The sequence below is a fragment of the Suillus paluster genome (genome assembly GCF_016628075.1).
Source record: "Suillus paluster strain FC165 chromosome Unknown EDB91scaffold_8, whole genome shotgun sequence".
In the NCBI taxonomy this organism is placed as follows: Eukaryota; Fungi; Basidiomycota; class Agaricomycetes; order Boletales; family Suillaceae; genus Suillus; species Suillus paluster.
The window spans coordinates 62,025-82,375 of NW_024537568.1; the positions used below are offsets into that span (position 1 = coordinate 62,025).

The 20,351-nt window shown below is 49.7% G+C and overlaps 5 protein-coding genes across 5 annotated transcripts; 1 reads left to right on the top strand and 4 right to left on the bottom strand.

The window, feature by feature from the left end:
* On the bottom strand, window positions 1-1,430 carry EDB91DRAFT_1047474 (peptidase M50B-like-domain-containing protein; the record flags this gene model as incomplete). The annotated part of the gene is made up of 11 exons (XM_041313326.1): window positions 1-138; window positions 194-270; window positions 317-394; window positions 445-496; window positions 549-630; window positions 691-883; window positions 946-1,006; window positions 1,059-1,083; window positions 1,132-1,144; window positions 1,215-1,240; window positions 1,300-1,430. 11 exons carry the CDS (start codon window positions 1,428-1,430, stop codon window positions 1-3), a joined length of 876 nt encoding a protein of 291 aa, XP_041180856.1.
* A 259-nt stretch (window positions 1,431-1,689) lies between these two features.
* Window positions 1,690-5,119, bottom strand: EDB91DRAFT_1311785 (P-loop containing nucleoside triphosphate hydrolase protein; the record flags this gene model as incomplete). Its single annotated transcript, XM_041325113.1, has 5 exons — window positions 1,690-1,795; window positions 1,853-2,142; window positions 2,192-2,411; window positions 2,468-4,214; window positions 4,266-5,119. 5 exons carry the CDS (start codon window positions 5,117-5,119, stop codon window positions 1,733-1,735), a joined length of 3,174 nt encoding a protein of 1,057 aa, XP_041180857.1. The 3' UTR covers window positions 1,690-1,732.
* Window positions 5,120-5,551: 432 nt separating this feature from the next.
* On the bottom strand, window positions 5,552-8,872 carry EDB91DRAFT_1111166 (V-type ATPase, V0 complex, 116kDa subunit family). Its single transcript, XM_041317737.1, has 12 exons — window positions 8,753-8,872; window positions 8,601-8,701; window positions 8,226-8,552; window positions 8,056-8,168; window positions 7,492-8,008; window positions 7,151-7,438; window positions 7,073-7,092; window positions 6,768-7,023; window positions 6,223-6,702; window positions 5,911-6,168; window positions 5,749-5,826; window positions 5,552-5,681 (listed from the first exon to the last, which is right to left on the bottom strand). The coding sequence occupies exons 1-12, from the start codon at window positions 8,778-8,780 to the stop codon at window positions 5,637-5,639; spliced, it is 2,511 nt and encodes an 836-aa protein (XP_041180858.1). The 5' UTR covers window positions 8,781-8,872; the 3' UTR covers window positions 5,552-5,636.
* Window positions 8,873-9,235: 363 nt separating this feature from the next.
* EDB91DRAFT_1111169 (uncharacterized protein) lies at window positions 9,236-14,595 on the bottom strand. The gene is made up of 8 exons (XM_041317738.1): window positions 13,901-14,595; window positions 13,800-13,849; window positions 13,498-13,749; window positions 12,741-13,446; window positions 12,644-12,684; window positions 10,468-12,595; window positions 9,958-10,414; window positions 9,236-9,904 (listed from the first exon to the last, which is right to left on the bottom strand). The coding sequence occupies exons 1-8, from the start codon at window positions 14,262-14,264 to the stop codon at window positions 9,514-9,516; spliced, it is 4,389 nt and encodes a 1,462-aa protein (XP_041180859.1). The 5' UTR covers window positions 14,265-14,595; the 3' UTR covers window positions 9,236-9,513.
* Window positions 14,596-17,067: 2,472 nt separating this feature from the next.
* Window positions 17,068-18,041, top strand: EDB91DRAFT_1111188 (uncharacterized protein). The gene is made up of 6 exons (XM_041317739.1): window positions 17,068-17,200; window positions 17,294-17,360; window positions 17,429-17,502; window positions 17,604-17,649; window positions 17,752-17,863; window positions 17,932-18,041. Exons 1-4 carry the CDS (start codon window positions 17,107-17,109, stop codon window positions 17,621-17,623), a joined length of 255 nt encoding a protein of 84 aa, XP_041180860.1. The 5' UTR covers window positions 17,068-17,106; the 3' UTR covers window positions 17,624-17,649; window positions 17,752-17,863; window positions 17,932-18,041.
* Window positions 18,042-20,351: the final 2,310 nt, after the last annotated feature.

The following is a 20,351-nucleotide window of genomic DNA, read 5'->3' on the forward strand; positions in this document are numbered from 1 at the left end:
TCACGGCAATAGCTTCCACGAGAGAACTGTAACGATCATTACAAGAACACTTGGTATCGGTGCGGATGCCATAGCGCCGCTGGATCCTGGAGCAGGAAGGAAGTGCGAAGCTTGCTCCTGCTGTTCCGATGAAGACTCCTGGTATATTTTCACACATCAGCCCCATCCTGCTGAGGAAAGAAGAGGTAAAAACCTTGAATGCAACTAATCCCACAATGATGCCAGCAGCAAAGAACATGAAGGCGATTATGAGCCAGATGACGCCCCACACTGAGAGGGACATTAGTGAATATCCACCAGAGATAGAGATCTTTACCTCTAGATGGGAAACAGCCACAAATCCGAGCGAAAGCGGATGCATCAGAGCTATTGACTTTTCGCGCGATGGTATCATCTGAAGGTAGCCATGAGTGTGATGCGTGCAAACTTCGGGGGAAGACTTACCTATCACGTCCCACAGCACATATAAATCTGACATCACGCCAACAAACAAGATCTTATGGAGAGGTTTAGCATGGAATATGAGAACCGGCAAGAACACCACGCACAAAGTAACGCAATGCAACACTATCCGCCACAAGCCAGAATAACACGATCAAGCCACACATTCCAAGGATGAGCACCCATGTCCTGCGGAATTTGCTCAGCGCCCGTCCATCCGCAGCTAAGCAGTGCAGGAACCATACTCACAACCAATTCCTGCGCGCCCACCATAGCGTGAAGAGGAAAAATACACCAAGAACGAGACAGGCTACTTTGCTCGCATTTGTGTCAAATCCGCATGCAATGAGGCAAGCACCGATGAGTGAAGAACCGAGGTATCCGGCAGGAAGGGTGATCCAGGATATGCCGCCCGACATGCGGGTCTCGCCACCTTCGTCCGCTGCCCGAATAGTGACAGAATAAGCAGGGGCTCAGTGGTGAAATGATTGACATCAAACTAACGATCGAGCTCCACGGAATGGATAGTGGCACAAGTCAAAATACCAGCAATGGCGTGGCTCATCTAGGAAATGGCTTAGCGCCTCGTGTCTTGAGCAGCGGCGAGGTAAGCCTACCTCATGGAAGCCCACAGTCAAAAGTCTGCAACAATATCAGCCGAGTGAATTGCGGATCCAGGGGAGTACGTACTTGAAAGGGTATACTGTCCGTAGTAAGTAGATCCAGAACACATCAGGACACCGCAGGAGGGCATGACATGAGGAGGTACGCACTAATCCAACTCAATACCGGCACATGCCTGTGAACAAGAAGGCTCAACGGACCCGTTGGGCCATTGCGGGGGGGACTGGCACTTACCAGAGAATCGCGATAACTACGACATAGCAGCCTGCAACGATTAACGTTGTCTTCTGAGTAGCATTTGGAGTGAGTTGTGTGCTGATATCTCTAGCGTACAAACTGAAGTTTCGGTCATCAAGGTAGGGCATTTCGTAAATCGTAAAGAAGAGCCGTGGAGGACGGACGAAGAGCACAACAAGCTGCGCGCTCAGCCCAGCCCATAACCCAATCAACCAAAGCCTTAAAGCACGTGCACTTGGTAGGCGCTAATACCAGTGACCGAGAGAGTCAAGACAGGAGACAGTAATGAGACAGAAATGCATAAATCCATTATACGAAAATAGTAAACAGGGTACATAAACAACAGACCGAGGGTAACGACACAACGCAAGATGGCAGGAATACAGGATGAAGAGAATACAAGAACATATCAACGACACTAGAAGGTAACTTAGAGCTCATCGTCGGTGACTTCTTCACCTCTTTTCTTACGAGCCATGCGCTCCTTCTTGAGCTGTGGGAACAAGAATTGTGAGCACAGTTCGGAGCCAAACGAATCAAGTAAACTAACCTTGCGTTGCTCAGCAGACGTAAGTTTCTTGGCCTTTTTGTTGTCGATCTTGTTGCCCATGGCATCATATTGAACCTCCTCTTCACCATCCTTCTTGTCAATGCGGGGACCAGAACCCTGGCCCTCAACCCAGTTGTGGCCGGAAGCCTCGAGATGGCCATCGCGCATGGCCCAAACCTCGTGGCAGAGGGACTCGGAGAAGTCCCTGTTGTGCGTGATAACGAGGACACCACCCTCGAAGACCTTCAAGGCTTCGATGAGCGCAGCAAGCGACTCACGGTCGAGGTAGTCTGCGTGGGACGTAAGTAATAGAAGGGAATAAAAAAGTAATGAACGTACTAGTGGGCTCATCCAAGCAAATGACGTGAGGCCGGCGCCAAGTAGCAGCGCCAAGAACGATCTTGACCTTCTGACCACCAGAAAGACCCCTCATACTGTTGTGCGAGACAAACTCAGGCTCGAGACCGAAGTCAGCAAAGTGCTTCTCAATCTCCCGACGGACGAGAGGGCGCAAGAGACCGAGGCGCTGGGCCTCACGGGTATCCACCTCAAGCACTTTCTGTAAAGCGATGTGCCATCAGCATTAAGAAGCTGCTGTAAGCGAACAGTACGAACCTTTTCGTAGCCACGCTTGATGAGTTCGTCACGAGGCATCCACACATTCTCTGAAGAGCTCATGTTCTTGAAAGAAACCTCATACTCGTAGGATTGCTTCAACTTCTTGCGCGCAACGATCTCTTCGATCAACCTCTTCGAACCGTCCTCGTGAACGTAAAGGGCACCATCCTTCATCTTTTGTGCTTCAGCCTCAGTAATTTGACGGCTAGCCTTCTGCATCTCTTCCAAATCCTCACCAGTCTGGTAACGCCAGAGCATGTATTCGAGAGGAGTCTTGTCGAGGTGGTGGTCAATGTGGTGGAAGGCGTGCTGAGCAACGTAACCGATGACCAAGTTAGGATGCTTCCAAATTTCACCGCCCTTGTTGGGCTCCATGTCGCCAATGAGGAGCTTGACTAGGGTCGACTTGCCCGAACCGTTGGGACCGAGAACGGCAACACGAGACGAAAGAGAGACTTGGAGATTGATTTCAAAAAGTTGCTGGACGGCTTGCGTGGGGTACTGGAAGCCAACCTTGCGCATCTTGAGCAAGCTCTTCTCCTTGGTCTTGACACCCTCGAGCAAAGGAGGATCGGGGAGTTTGAACTTGTAGTCCTCAGCGGCCTCAAGGGTGTAGTAAGACTTCGCCTCAGGAACAATCTTGACAAAGGCCTCAAGGTTACCACGGTATCTCTTGACCTTGAAGCGGTTGAGGTGAAGGACATCGGTGATCGTGTTGTTGAGGAAGCTAGAGTCGTGCGAGACGATAATGGAAGTGCAGGTCTTCAGGCCGACGAGATAGTTCTCGAGCCAAGCAACGTTGACGACATCCAAGTGGTTGGTAGGCTCGTCAAGGAGGAGAATGTCAGCCTTGAAAAGCATGGCCCTAGCGAGGGCAAGCTTCATCTTCCATCCACCTGACAAGCTCCCGATGGCGTCCTTCTGACGCTCATCGCTGAAGCCGACAGAGGCGAGGGTCTCGATAACCTCAGCCTCGTCAGCAAGAATGCGGTCATCAGAAAGGATGAACTGAAGGACCGACGTGTCGGCCTCACTGCCATCGATGTCGTGCTCGACATAGAAGGTGCGAACCTCGTCGGGAGAAGGGAAGCCTTCAACCTGTCCGTTGGTGATGGCACGCATGAGGGTTGACTTCCCTGTACCGTTCTTACCGCAGAGGCCGTAGCGGTGACCTCGCTTGAGGCGGAGGGTAGCGGTGTTCAGGAGAATCTTTGCACCGTAGGCAAGAGAGAACTGGCAGTTGCACAGGTCCTCACCCTCCTCCTCGTCATCGGGGACGGTATCGTCCTCAATGTCATCGCTGGCAGAGCGAACAACCCATTCCCTCGCAATGGAGATAGGGTCAGGAGTGGAGGCAACGAATGCGACGTAAGGAGCAAGTGTGTCCCACTCAGGAACGTCGAAGTTCTTGGCGTTAACGAGGTTAGCAGCAAGGCGTGAGACGTAGACGGTAGAAGCATCATTGGCGGAGGGAGTAGCAGCGCCTGCTTTCTTGTAGATGGCAGCGAGCGACGAGGTAAGCTGCGATGCCTCCGCAACTTTCAAAGCAGGGAGGTCGGTACCATCGCTATCAGCGGGAACTTCACCGACTTGGCGGAGAGTGGCAATGGCTTTGCCAACCACGCCACGAGCCTCGGGGTCACCGATGGTGGTCTCGACCTTGATCAAGCCAGGGAGTAGGTTGGGCAAGAATGGACGGACAGTGACAGGAGAGTCCACGAGCTTGGCCATGTTGTCGACAATACTATATGCGAAATGAGATCTGCGTCAAGATAAAGAAGTGGTCAAAACTTACACTGCAACTTTACGCTTCGTAGCCGTAAGCTTCTCTAAGAGACCACGAGACAAAAGGGGAACCATGAGGGAAAGAGTAGCGGAATCGACTTCGGAAACGAATGTGGTAGCCGAGAGGAGCTGAACGGTATTCGGCACCTCTTCAACCGGATTTATGAGAGCTTTAATAAGAGCTGGAATAAAGCGTTCAATGTCCTTGTTCGAGACCAATGCAGTAGCCTTCGTAAGAGAATCGCGTGCAGCCTTCTTCACGTCCGCCTTGGTATCCCAGATAGCTTCAGCAAGAATAGGAACGATGTCGGGCATCAGGCGAGCAGTTTGAAGGGGCGCAGACACAACGAGCTGGTTGAGGACAATAAGTGCGCCAGTCTTTACTTGCCATTTACCGGCAGTTTTAATTTCGTGAAGGAGTGCGGGAAGAAGAAGACCGGTAGCCCAGGGGTTCATGGAGGCAACAAACTCCCGAACTGCCTCAACGGCTGCGTTACGAGGGGCAGGCATCTTGTCGGCGAAGCCCTCAATCAGAGCAGCGCAAAGACCAGAATCAACGAAAGTGGGTTCAAGGGCCTTGGTAGCGCCCGCCTTGGCAAGGGCAACTACAGCATCGGCCGCGCCCTCACGGGCAGCAGCGGATTTTTTGTCGGCAAGAGCCTTAACTGCGGCTTCATTGAAACCGACAGCGGCAATGGCAGCAGGGCCATCATTTTGCACGGCCGAGGCCAAAGCCTTTGCGGCTGCATCGCGGGTAGCTTTGTCAGCGACAAAGAGAGCAGCCACATCGACTTGACCATCAACAGGTCCCTTGAGAGAGGCAGGGGAAGGAGTAACAGGAGCAGTAGCGGTAACAGCAGGCATTTCTAGTATCTAAACTTACTGTGAGTACCTGGAAGAAAGACATGAGCGAAAGAAACTAAACGTACCTTTAGTGAAGACGTTGAAAAGTAAGTTTTCGGATTAAGCAAACGAAGGCTATAGAATGCGCTTCTATGTCTACTGGACGGCAAATGCCTGAAAAGCGGTCAGTTGCAGAAGAATGTGGAGGAGGTTGACCGACCTCTATAGGGAAATGAAGAAGAACAAAAAAGTGAGAAGAGGAGTGAAGAAAATCGATAACAAATCCCAGTGATATAAGGTAACTGCCTCCTGCGGAGTTGGAAAAATTCGAGATAATCTCAGATTCTCACCTGGTCTTACCCGCCAATAAAGGCGGTGCGCCGGCAAGATCGCTGATCTTACATCACCGAGCAGTGCTAGGCAGTGTGGGGCATTGTACTCTTACGACCTTACCCCGCATTTTTGAACCATCTCAACGTCCTATTACTCGATATCATACCTACAGGACAGCAGAAAAGAATGTGGGCAACATATTTCGTTACTCTTTCTCGTCTAGCTTAGCAAAGCTCAACGGCGTGAACGACTGATTCGGAAAAAAATAAATCAGCATGCGCACTCCACGCACATAGAAATGAAACCACGCGACGTACATATCCCTCTCCTTGGTAATGTTTACTGTTCGCTTCGACCCAGTGCAGACGGAGCGCATGCAAAAATGCCGAGAGACCCTGTTTTAGATGGCAACATTTCACGACAAAAAGAAGCATGAGTATGTCTGATCCACGCCTGATGGGCACGTTTGTAACACGCACCTCCATGATACACAAGATGAATACGGTCAATGAGAACCAGAATGCGACCATCACTACGAGGGCAATCGTCCCGAAGATACCGGGAAGTCCCAAAACCTTGTCGAGCGTCATTGTCCACAGCACCTCAGAGAGCTGGGCGTGTGCCAACGACAGGGCCCACAACCGAAGGTAAGATGCGGTGTGTGAGATACAACCAAGACAGAATTCGATGGTGTGAATTATCTGATGGATAACCACCTCACTGAAGTCATGTTGTTCCTGTAGATATGGATCAGTAACAACGCACCCCTATCTCCCAGGGTCATAACGTACATGCTCTTCTTCCATCTCCTCCACAATGACACGACCATTACCCTCTTCCTCAATTTCCAGAACCTCATCTGTGCTCTCGCGAGGTCCACCATTACGGTGACCAAGTCCAACGTACCCTTGACCCTGGATCTGTTGCATCTCCTTCCATTGGAAGTAGGGTTTGGTGCACAACATCCAAGGCACGCAGACAAGCGCGAGGAGAAGGAGCACGACCTGAATGAAGCCTTGTCCGGGATATAGCTGTGTTTGAGGATCTACTGTCCCCGGCGAAAGGAACATCGCAATCAGCATGTTCAACAATGAGGGTGGCTCCGTTGATCGGGTGGACCAATCAATCGACCATTTGTAAAGGATGCATACGACCAAATAGCCGAAAATCGACTGCAAGAAGATCATTTGGGGCACAAAGTTGGCATAGATGTCAAGGGGACGTTTGAACTTGATGTGATTGGGGAGCTGTAGGCACAGGGCAAATGTCATCTAAAAAAAACGTGATCGTTTGAGCTTAATAATCGAGCCGCCCCACAGTGGAAATGAAAACACACATGAATGACTCCGAGCACAAGCGACATCTTCATCTTGTATGAATTCGTAAATACGAGCCCATTGTCCGCACCATGCCAAGCAGGATCCACCCCAAAGGGATATATGTGACCGTTGGGTACGGCGAATGAAGTTCCATTCGACTCTGGGAAGTCCCATCCTGAGTGCCAAATGTGGAGACTCTTGGAGAAGACGTCGTTGTACATGAGACCAGTATAGACCGAGAACATGCCCATGAGAAGAATGATATATCGACCGCTTGTGTCGATGTTAGCGAGGGCATTGAGTCGATTCTCTTAGAACTTACTAGAAGAACTGGCCGAGGATCTGGCAAAGGACAAACATTAAGGTTAGATACTGCGTGTGCCAGCAAAAAATGACCAACTTCATCAAGTTCCTGTCTTGCCCACTTCTTCTCGTTGAAAATCATGTACAATGCGGCAAAGAAGATGATGAACCCATGCCCAATGTCACCAAACATCACGGCAAACAAGAAAGGGAAGGTAATGATCGCAAATAGACCAGGGTTAACTTCTTGGTAGGTTGCAATACCGTAAGCGTCCATGATGGTTTGGAAGCCTTCCGTGAACTTGTTGGTGCGCGTGAAGGTTGGCGGAGTTTTGTTCGTGCGCAACTCTTGCAAGATAGGAACAACACTCGTTCCAGACTCTTCCTGAGATTAGGTGCGTGATTGGGAAGTTCATCAACAACATGCAGCTGTCTTACCGTGGCGTGACGAAGTGCCAGCTGAATCATGGTCAGGTCCCTTGTTGGGCACCAACCCTCAGCCACAAGCGTCTTCCTCCTGACATCGTAGTTGAAAAGGTTCATCGTCTCATAAATCGCCTTCTCCTTGCGGACGACATCCTGCCACCTAGCCAGATTCTCCCCGATTCTCAGCAGCTCGCTTCGTCTGTTTGTACCTGTGTTGTACAACACAGTCTCCAAGTCTTCCAAGCGAGCGGTAACCTCACGCAGAGAATCTGATCGTTTGTCGGCGTTGGCGTCGATTGGATAGAGTGTCGCACCCATCGACTCTGCCACTTTTCGAATCTTGGCAAGTAAGGCATCCCCATGTGCAAAAATTATGAACACATTCTTGCGCGTCTCAGAACCAGTAGCGGGGTCAATGAAGGGCTCTGCAATGTCCGTGTGATTCATGTACAGATTACCCCTCAGGACACGCCACAAGACACGCTCGAACGTCGATATACGAGTGCGGTCGATGGTGCCAGCGACGAATCTATGTTCGTGTCAGTACATTAGTTGCAAGGACATCCATGGACGTACTCAAGGTCAAACTGTAGATTGGATGAGTACTGCTGCTCCCGGTCGTCATGCTGCAGAAGAGGAGCAGAGCTGTCATCAAAAGAAGTCCTCATGTCAGTCTGCTGAGTCTCAGCCTGCGTGCCGCAAGTCAGTTTGTCGTTTATGCAGACCCGTCAATCAAACAGACTTGCCTTCTCAAAGAACACAGCAGTCTCTCTGAGAACATGCCGGGCCTCCACCAGCTCCCTTGTGCGCTCACTCAACGTCTTGTAGCTGTCATTCATCTGCACGAGCCGCGTCTCATGCTCAGTAAGTGTGACATCCAGCTCGTCGATATTATGCGCAGCACTCGGTCCAACTGTGACCAACAGCGCAGAATCATAGAGAGGACGGGTAGGAACTACATCCTTTTCCTTCTGAATCTGCGACTCGAAAAACCGAACACGTCGTGCCATTTCTTCCGTTCTCCTTATCTCACCGACGAATGAACGTTGAAAGGGATTGACAGCAGGATTCAACTGCGCTGACATTCAGCAAACGACAACAGTTAAACAGAGCGTACACACATCTTTGAACTGCACATTTCCCAGCTCACCGAGCTCTGCAACTGTGTCGTGGGCAACTTCGGTTGGGATATAGAGCTGCATCAAGCTCATCTGTTCCGAACCTGGTGAACAGTCAGTATAGAGAAGTCATTATAGTTCATGCTCATGCGCACGGAACAGCGTGGGGTAATCGTCCCCCATGTTATTAGATTCGTACGCGTATTGAATAAAGGAGAGTAAAGGCAGAAGGATTTCTCGCCAATTCTCGCAGCAACTTGAAGTTACACCGTTTGTTTTGGCTTGTGTGTGCTGTTGCCGGCTACACGTGATCATCGATCATTCCCTCAACGTCCTTCAACCGGGGATGGGGAGCGGCAACTCAGCCAAAGAAAGTGTGGCATTTTCATGCAGGGACAAATATTCAACAATGTTTCAATATTAGGAGGTGAAAATTAGCGAGGCAATGATTGCCTCCTAGCATTACTACTTTTCTGTCCAAACTTCTTTCACCAGCAACATGTCATTGCCAGCCCCCCACGAGCCTTCCGGCTGCACAACCCCGCAGCGCGGTGTGATCTGTGGTTTGATGAAGGAGATATCATCTTGATCGCAGAAAATAATGCATTACCAGTGGTTGCTCTCCCAGTACTCTATAATTTTCCAAGAGATAATCAGCTCGTCTTAAATTATACATATGTAGCTTGTACGGCCAACTACACAGAGTGCCACGTGTAAGAAAACATAAAGAAGCGTTTCTTCTAATCAGTATATAGTACAACGGATGCCCAGAACCAGCCCACCCTGGACGGAAACACATCTCCAATCCTTCCGCACAGGCTGGGAACACTCTTCGGCTCCGTATACCAACCATCACCCCAAAACAGAGACGGGCATCAAAAAATAACAAAAAAAAGTGGCCTACATGCCTTGTCAATCATTCCTCCACATCCATATCCACCACATCGTCATCACACCCATCATTATCCTGAGCAGACCCAACATCCCCGTCGCGCAGTTTCTGCTTGGCGATGGCAGCAAAACCCTCCTCAGTCTCATCAGTGAGCCTCAAAGGAGCCGTGGTATCATCATCGACGATAGCTTCTGCAGCTTCTGGGACGACAGGGGCCAAGTCCCGCACGCAATCGCACAACTTTTCGAGACACTTGTCAAACGTCGGATCAGCCAAGACATTGCGTGCGCGTTCCGCTGCAAGACCTTTCGACAAAGACAGGTTAGTGGCTGTAATAGGGCCGACGACAACTACGTCATGCACGACCACAGACACACTATCGTTTCGGCGGAGATCTGGATTACTCTGTGTCTTCCTGGAAAAAGAATGCGTCAGGAAAACCCTACAGACATTCGTCCAGGTACTCACTGGAAGGATATCCGCCTGCATCCTGCAGCAGCTGCCCAGACCATCAACTCAGACACAGGGTCTCGAGGTAGATCCGTTGTCAGGGCTTCCAGCACATCGCTGATCACCGCTTCGACTATGACCGCCGTTTTCTCAAAATCGAAACGGGTGTCAACCAAGACTGCTCCAACAATGCTTTCCAGCACGTCGCTCAGCGCTTTCGGCGGATCGTATTTCCATCCCTTGCTGATGGTGTCCTCAGGGGAGAGAGATGTGAGCAGGGGAACGTGTCTCGCGATCGCAGTGCTTAGTTCCACATTATTGATAAGTAAATGCTTGTGAAGGCCGAGCCGCCTCACAGAAATGGAGGCAAGGGTTGGCCCACACACAGCTCGCGAACGAGCAGCCGACAGCTGACCTGAAGTGGCTTCTGGGAACTTGTTGAACAGATACCTCATGACGACAAGGTCAATGACAGCTTAACACATCATCAGTCACTGGCTCAGAAGCAAAGCATTGAGTGCTGCTCACCATCGCCCAAGAATTCTAACCGCTGATAAGAAGATCCAGCAGTGGTTGCGAAAGACGGGTGGGTCGCGGCTTCAACCAAAAGATCGCCACGGTGAAACTCGTATCCGAGGTTGGTTTGAAGGTCAGCGAAAAGGGGTGGCGCCGGGGATGATTCTGGGGGACGAGAATATCGCAGCGGCCATGGAATGGTGCCACCCACGCACATCCCCAGGGCGTCTCCCGCATGGAGGGCCATATCCATCCCTCCATGCAGAAATGCAGCGCCTAACGTAGCCTCCATACAGTCCTGTAAGCTTCTACGAGGGTACGCTCGATGAGCATGCCGCTTCGCAGGTGTGAAAGGTTGCATGCGGTCATCATCTTCTGGAACGGTATGGCGCCACACATGGAGACTCTGACCCTCCGAAGTGAGGTACTTCTCAAGACCAATCTCTAATGCCCTTGCCAGCAGAGTCCGATTCGACACACTGTTCTGGCGCAGCTGAGATAGTTGTCCCTCGTGTCGGTGGGGGTACTTGTTCATGACATGAACAGTTGCGGCAAGCTTGAGAACAGAGTCTCCTAGCGTTTCCAAACGCTGGTTATTCCACGTTGCACTTGTCGTGGGCAAAGTCGATGCTTCAATCAAAAGCTCGTCCTTGATGGGAGGTAGCCCTAATTCGAAGCGTTCTTGTTGAGCGCGGTACAGGTCTGTAGCGCGGCGGCATATCCGTGGAAGGAAGAGGAATGCCTGGTACACGTTCTCCGAGAAATGCGTGCGCCGACAGGCCCCCTGGGGTACAAGCACTCCCGGTCGTGCCATGTGACGCTTGTACTTGTCAACGTCCTGTAAGCGGTGCGCTGGTCGATACAGACCGGAAGGATGACGCGGAAGGTAAGTGGCTTCAACCAAAGGACAGTCGGTCGGAACGACCGCTTCGCGGGTCTTCCTGGTCCATCTCTGTACGAAGAATTCTTCGTAGGTGGAGCAGGAAGACTCACGGGAGCCAGGTGGTGGTACAGACAGTGCGGTCAAGTCGTGTCGTATATTGCGCAGAACCATAGCTCGTCCAAACTGATTACAGTTCATGATCAGGGTGCGGTGATAGTCGTTTTCAGTCACAGATGACCAATCGTAAGTTCCTAGAGGATCGGTGACAACACGCTCCACAGCGTCGAAGTCGATACAGTTGTGAGGAGTCAGTGGAACGAGGAAACAAGTAATGGGGAGAGTAACGGGCCGGCCAGTGATGCAGAACCAGATGCCCATTTTGGTATACTCGTTTAGCATCTCCAACTTCTCCCATTCCTCGTCCTCGTCAAATACGAGCTCGTCGGTGCACCGCAATGTGACACGGCAGCCTTCGCTCATGATCTCCAGTACCGGTAACTCCGTGCCGGTGACGAGTCCTGCAACGTCAACGCCATCTATGGAAATGACGTGCATCCTCAGCCGCGGCCCCAGAGCCCAAGGATCCCGCACCGGGACGTCTATGATGTCGGGCACATCAGTCACATCCATAAGTTTCCTCCCGTCACCATCCTCTAGGCCCCTACCCTTGGAGCCAGCTGACGGAAGTAAGTAGTCGTCGAATACCCCGAGTTTGTGAAGCTCCTTGACAGCCATGAATGCTACTGCGCGCCGGGCCTCCCGCTTGGAACACCGCATTGGTCCACGGAAGACCAATTTATCGATCGGGAGGGGAAGGCTCGATGGCAGCTCAAGTACAGTGGCGTAGTCACCGCTGTACTTTGGGAGCGGGGTAGGGGTGAATGCGTCATGGGGAATTAGGGAACATAGATAGTTCAATAGGCTGATGGCGGAACCATATGTGAGCACAGCACCCGTAGAAGGGACTATATAACGCTCGCGTGCGGCCAAATCGACTGGATTCTCCTCCTCTACTTCACCTTCTTCCGAATCGGAAGGCGTTGGTGAGGGTGGCCGAGTAGGGTTTTCTCGGCTCTGATAAACACGCTTGAGCTCCGGTTCGCTATCAACAAATATCTTGTAACGGTTGAGGTGTGCCATATGACCTTCCTGGACCATAATAACGAACGTGGAGGTTTTGGTGCGTGCTCGACCGCGTGATTGTACGTACCCGACCATATGATGCAGCGGGTCGAAACGGATGACAAGGTCGCAAGCCTGATAGAGAAGATGAGTTGGTGCACGACAATAGATAAAGATCCTTACAGGAAAGTCGAGACCTTCCTCAGCGACTGACGTTGCTACAACTGTAACCGTACACCCTCAGATCAGCATGCCGACAGCCATGGAGATGCGAACGCACGCAAGTTCAAAGTACCATCACGGAAGGACTTCACAACATCCTGCTGACGTGCAAGACCCATGCCCTTCACATTGGCGGTGGCTGCATGCTTACCACGCTGCCCATGTCCGCCACCATGCCCAACAAGCTCCGCACATCGAATACTCCCTCGAAGCTCTGGTATGTGCGAAAGGATCTTTGCCAGACAAGCCGCCACCTGCCGTTGCTCTACAAATACAATTCCCTGAAAAGTCGGAGTATAATGGTCGAGTAGCACTTCCGTAAGTGCCTTGACTTTGGGAGAGCACCATGCGAGTGGTACAGTTATTGGCACGGCAGGAGGAATAGAATCATCCTCGAAGAAAGGCCGAAAATCACAGAGGATGAAGTCGATTTGCTCAAGGTCAGGAGGAATGACGATAGTGGTCTCTGAGGGTTCGTCGACGTCCATGCTAGGGTATGTGTCGTCGTCATAATTAATTTGTGGTCTGTCCTTGATTGATGCTTCTAGGTCACTGATGATCTGCGAGATTCGTGCTTTGATATCGTGGTATAGGTAGAGGTCGGCACAATATGGACCAAGGCTGTTTCGGGTGACATGATACTTCATCTGAAGCTTTTCCCACGGAATAGCCACGTCGGGGGAGCGGAACAACGAGACACAGTCCCATAGATTAGGATGTAGGTAGATGTAGTTGGTAGGTGGGGGGTAGTACTCCTTGATGATCTGTGGAACTGTTCGTCAGGTCTTGTATTCCAGAACTAGGGAGTTGAATACCTCAAGGGGACGAGGGGAGTTATGAAGGAGCTCAGACACATGCTCGCGAACTGCGATGACGATAGCATCAAGGTTCTTCTCGAGGGTCATGAGGGATCCCTGAGCATCTTTTGGATTCCAAATTGGAGAGGCAGTCATGCCAAACACTTTTGGGCGCTGGAACGATGGTGTTTGGAAATATTCACGCATAATGCCGTTGTATGCGTGATTTTTCCTGGTGTGATGGCACTCATCAAAGACGAGAAGAGAAACCTATCCTACGCGTAAGAAAGGTTAATTTGAAGAGGAAGATAACTGAGTACCTTATCGATGCTCCAGTGCGAATGGGTGATGATGTTCAAGAATATTTGCGCTGATAACATTAGATCGATCATCGAAAGCAATCTATGAAGGAGGTACATACCAGTCATAACTACGACGTCGGATTTCTCGAAGGATGTCCTCCAGTTGGCACGATCTGTGAGCTCCAGATCGAGAGATCCATGGAACTTCTTGACTCGCAAAGGAGTGTGTGCTGCGATGAAGTTGGCCTGCTGTTCAACGAGCGCTACTTTGGGTACCAGGAACACAATGACTTTGCCGCGGGCGCTCTCTTGCAGTACGATCCATTTGATGAGTAAGATGCTGATGAAAGTCTTTCCACTGCCAGTATCGAGTGCTGCGATTATATTACATTCTTGAGCGCGTTGAAATATCTCCTCTTGATATTTTCGAGGGAGAATGGTCTCGTTGACTGATTGTATGGAGGAGTCTTGAGTGACGGCCATTGCACTTGAAATGGATGATGTTGAATAGATTAACTACTCTGCATATTATACAGGACAACGCTGTCGGCCGGAACGATATCGATGGCAGAAGGTGATCACAGCTGCAGTGGAGTTGAAGAAAATATTGCTTGCGTACAGCCAAACTCGAACGTTAAACACCGTGGGAGAGCGTGAGTAGCATCGGAGAACAAGTCAATCGGAAATTTTGTTTGCTCGCTGAGTCTAAAGTCACGCTGACCGCAGCGCACGGCGGCGCAGATTTTCATGTTTCATGTGGCAAGCGAAAGCGAGAGCTGCGCACCGCGATCTGTGCAACTAACCGGCCGGTGTCTCTCCAACAAAGATACGGAGATGTGAGCCCGTAATCTCTACTTCCGCAATTCACGTGCCCAGCAACGTGTCGTGACGGGTGGGGATGTCGGAAATTTCTAGCGAGCCTCCGAAGTCCATTCAAGCCATTTTAAGGACACTTTTCACACGACACCCTTTTAATGCATGCTAATGATGTAAGATAATATTTTACAGCTATTTTTATATCGATAGACCAGAATCTGGAAAACACATTTAGCCGCTTTTGTTTGTTGTTGGAGCGACACCAAACAGAGGCGCACACGCTAGCTACTTTTATGAATCTTTAACGTAACTTGAACTTGTGGGGCTTGTGTGGCACTGCGGGGCAGTTGCGAGACCCTGGAATCGTACCGCACGCACTGACCTACGACCAGCCGCACATGGTGCACTGTGGTTATTACCAACTGCAGGTGACCTTGTCAAACAAACGAAGCCCTCGCCGTGCAAGACACTGCAATGTCGTCAAAGGTAAGTTTTGCTCATCATCAAATGGGCTCCACTTAGTTTCTGCAACCCTGGCATTCTAGCGAGATCGCCGTCTCTTCGTCTCCGTCGAAAACAATGGTTTTTGGATCATCTGACAATGTTGATCCATCCGGGCACGTACTCAGGTTGCTCTGTGCTATATAATCCTGCTAGTGAGGGGTGAGTTGCTGCATCAATCATCTCCAATGTCTGACTCGAACCCTAGTTCTCCAAGCCAGAGTCCTTTCATTAACGACGACCAACGTGAGGTCCTCGAACATCGCTATCCCCGTGCTGGTTATTGGTTCAATATGCTTCTGACGCATCCATTCATTCATGGTCCTCCAAGTCAGCACTCGCAAACTCAATTACGAGGCCCTGCTGGCATGCCTCTATCTTCGCTCCAAGAAATGCTACAACTTAATCCTGATGATGTGGTCCATCGAGAGTCAGCCACTGCACCATCAACTCAACAGCCACGCCACCCTGGCGGAAATATGGTGGTTCGTAAGTACATCCGCCATTTCATCGCACAACTAGACAACATCTAACTTCATGTGTTGTCAGCTATCACCAACATCGATATCTCTGTACTGTAGAGATACGACACACCTGGGTTTCCCAATAAGTAAGCCTTATAAGGCTGGACGATCACGTGTCTCGCCCAGCCTTATTTGGCTCAACAGTGTATTTTCCCCAACACCAGCATTAAATAATGCCCCAAATAATGTCCGGAATTGTTCTCTAAGGCTTGTGGCTGCGCGAGCCAAAACGGGTAAGCGATGCTTTGTTCCCACACTGCGGACAACATTCCGCACGTTGCCGGAACCTTCGTGCTCGCTGTTGCCCACAGCGAGCTCAACTACCACAGTATTTTACCACATTTCTTTGTATTTTTTTACTGTACTATGCAATGATACATTTAATAACATTAGTGTCGCATTTTTAAGCCCTAATGACTACAAACTAAGGGTATATACATGTATGAGGGCTGCAGAGGTATAATGGCTCCTCCACCTCACCTATTGGCCCTAGAGCGTTTCCCCCTGGTCGAAAATAATCCATTTTATGATTAGAACATGTCTATATAGTAAAAAATGCGAAATATAATTACCTGGAGGCTGGGGAGGGCGTTCTGAGGGGGTAAATGGGGGTAGGGGAGGGGAGGAGGGGGATTACATTGCCCTAGGCATCACAGAACCATCTATGGAGGTCCTATGAACATTCTGAATAGAGAGGGGAGTCAGTAGGAGGTCCTGGGGTTGCAAAAATGCGACCAAAGCAGGAGGTTGACTGCAGGTCATAGAAAAACCAAGGTAACTGCTCACCAATCAAGAGGACACATGAGCGGTGTTCAGAGAACATATTTAGACTCTATTTGAGTCATATGAGCCAGTACAAAGGGTGATAAAATTAGTATCAGAGACACAGTGTAAAAATGAACCAAAAACATGAAAAATTAAGAAGAGACTTACCAAGGGGTGCAGAGCGCAATGCTAGTGCATTGAATGGTGCATATAGCACCCCTAGTCCACTGAGACAAGTAGTACTTGTAAGGATGGGGAGGAGAACAGGTCAGAGACAGAATTGGTCCAAAAAGCGAACCATTGAGCTCACCAAGGCAAAGGAGATTCCCTGCATGTGTACCAGGGGGAAATAATGTCAGAAAGCGATGGGATACACCCTGTAGTGTTATTATATCAAGGGGGAGGAGCCATTAACAAGTGTAGGGCGAGTTAGACAGAAAAAAGTTCAACAGGGGGTGAAATCCACTCACCTTGCCAATACAGAGGCCCTGGGGGTATATAGTGACCCAGAGAGACCATAGAATGGTAAAATATACCTAGATGTGTTAGCCTAGTAAGTTTCATGACATAACAGAGAGATGTGGTTGAGTTATGGTCAAAATGAGTGGTTTATGTGTATGGCTGCGCTTCGGTACACATAAGGCAACTGTAGTGACTGAGTAGTTTACTTCCTCAACATCCATTTTGACCATAACTCAACCACATCTATTTGGTATGTCATGAAACTTACTACACTAATACATCTAGGTGTCTTTTATCATTCTGTGACCTCTCTGGGTCACTATATACCCCCAGGGCCTCTGTATTGGCAAGGTGAGTGGATTTCACCCCCTGTTGAACTTTTTTCTGTCTAACTCGCCCTACACTTGTTAATGGCTCCTCCCCCTTGATATAATAACACTACAGGGTGTATCCCATCGCTTTCTGATATTATTTCCCCCTGGTACACATGCAGGGAATCTCCTTTGCCTTGGTGAGCTCAATGGTTCGCTTTTTGGACCAATTCTGTCTCTGACCTGTTCTCCTCCCCATCCTTACAAGTACTACTTGTCTCAGTGGACTAGGGGTGCTATATGCACCATTCAATGCACTAGCATTGCGCTCTGCACCCCTTGGTAAGTCTCTTCTTAATTTTTCATGTTTTTGGTTCATTTTTACACTGTGTCTCTGATACTAATTTTATCACCCTTTGTACTGGCTCATATGACTCAAATAGAGTCTAAATATGTTCTCTGAACACCGCTCATGTGTCCTCTTGATTGGTGAGCAGTTACCTTGGTTTTTCTATGACCTGCAGTCAACCTCCTGCTTTGGTCGCATTTTTGCAACCCCAGGACCTCCTACTGACTCCCCTCTCTATTCAGAATGTTCATAGGACCTCCATAGATGGTTCTGTGATGCCTAGGGCAATGTAATCCCCCTCCTCCCCTCCCCTACCCCCATTTACCCCCTCAGAACGCCCTCCCCAGCCTCCAGGTAATTATATTTCGCATTTTTTACTATATAGACATGTTCTAATCATAAAATGGATTATTTTCGACCAGGGGGAAACGCTCTAGGGCCAATAGGTGAGGTGGAGGAGCCATTATACCTCTGCAGCCCTCATACATGTATATACCCTTAGTTTGTAGTCATTAGGGCTTAAAAATGCGACACTAATGTTATTAAATGTATCATTGCATAGTACAGTAAAAAAATACAAAGAAATGTGGTAAAATACTGTGGTAGTTGAGCTCGCTGTGGGCAACAGCGAGCACGAAGGTTCCGGCAACGTGCGGAATGTTGTCCGCAGTGTGGGAACAAAGCATCGCTTACCCGTTTTGGCTCGCGCAGCCACAAGCCTTAGAGAACAATTCCGGACATTATTTGGGGCATTATTTAATGCTGGTGTTGGGGAAAATACACTGTTGAGCCAAATAAGGCTGGGCGAGACACGTGATCGTCCAGCCTTATAAGGCTTACTTATTGGGAAACCCAGGTGATACGACACTAGGTTCGTCACAGGTCACAGCCCTTAACGAATCGAATCTATTTAGTGTGACTGTCACACGAATTTTTGGTGGGACGAAGCTAATTTGTGACATACGGAAAAAAACATAGGCTGTGCGCTAATGGGACCAGAAATCACCATACATCGAATTTGCGATGCGTCTACGCTTTCCACGCCCGTAATCAACCTTCGGAACACTGTTCGAGCCACTCTCCACATCTTTGGCAGTAATGTCACCCACATCATAGACTTCGGAGTGGTTTGAACACAGAAGTCCGCCATCTGCATCGATACGGCAGTCAGAACGGACACGTTCACCCCCGGAAGCCATATGGTCAAGAAGTGCATCCATTGGCACGTCACTGGCATCAAGGTCATGCTCGCTAGCATCGTCAAAGGGGGATTCAACTCCAATAGTATCAGTGGCCTCGTCCTCTGACTCGGAGTCTGTTGGCTGGTTGATGCTGACAGTCTTGTACTGAGCGGTAGCAATCCTCGTCCATCCAGCTGGATCATTCTTCTGAACATCACGTAAATATTGCAATGCCTCTCGACTTGCGAGGCTCGCGAATGAGAGATTGAAGTTCTCCCCGGCCTTACACATGAAAAATGCCTTGAAAACATGATTTAGCTCCGTGCATCAAGATTCAACAGTGCGAGAAAATGAGAAACAAACCTGCTTTACAAGCTCGGGCTTGTTTATAGCGTGATATCCATTTATTACCCACCGCAATGACCGATCACGAAGGGTGCCAATTGTTGTGTCGAGTCGGATGAGTGATGCAGACCTGTCTTGGGCAAGTCGAACAAGAGACTCGTTGACTATATCAGCATGCTGTGTCTGTTTGACTGCAAGTTTGAATGGTTGTTGAATACTGACGTCACATGGCTGACCAACACCAGTGCAGCCCCCAGGGACAAAGCGGTATTTGATCCAAGGGTAGGTCATATCCATCCACGTGCGAAATTGAATTGATCTGTGCACACTCCACATGTCGAGGTGCAAAATACACTCCTGGTCAGCCGGTGCATTGAGTAACACTTTCTGCTCCTCCCAGTAAGGCACCAGAATGTCGTTAACATACTCGCACATGAGGGGAAATGTTGACCAGTAAGTGTGTGTACTTGAGTACGAGATTTTGAACTTGAGTTCCATCGCTTCCTTGTATTGCGGAGTAGACTTTGAAGGAATAGAGCGTGAAGTTTTCCCCTCGTAGATCAGTTGCAAGGGGAGGGCATGACCTCCGGCAGATATTCTGTTGACGACAGTGAATGCTCGTTTTTCTTCCTGCCCGATCACGGAGACTTGCTTCGAGCCAATTGTTTCAAAAGTTGAGGTGTTTGCTGGCTGATAGACAATATTCGTCTGGTCGATATTGACGATGAATGCAGCATCGAAGATTGCACAGTCACGAATTGTGAGCGTTAAACGGAGGAACTGATCAAGGAGAAGTTGATCAACATTTGGTGGTGTTTTTTGTGCTGCACGTGTTGCCCTGCGGAAGCTCCAATTGAGATGCTCAGTGAGAAACTCCTTCACCCAACTCTCCGTGCAGCGGAAGCGAGAACCGTCCTTGGTGACATGCTCGAAAATATCAGGAACGGAGTGTTGCAGGCGTGCAAGGATAATACCACGGCAGCGGAGAGTGTCCAACACAACACCAACTAGATGGAGAGACTGAAGGTCATCGATGATCAATTTGACCACGTTGGGATAGGAGGATAGAATGTGTTTCCGTGTGTTTTGGTACATGGGCAGGCTGCGTCACTGAACACGAGCAAGAGTTGCTGCGCTCCAAACAGCTTTGTCACCAGAGTGGTCAATCCATGTTCCAACTACCTGCGGAGTCAATGTCCGGAATCGTGCTAAGTCCCTCTGCTGAAGATCGCGCACAATCTCTATGGGAGACATGCCAATCCCCACTTGAACAGCAGCTTCAGCAATAGTAACCCATAACAAGGGGTGTTGCCAGT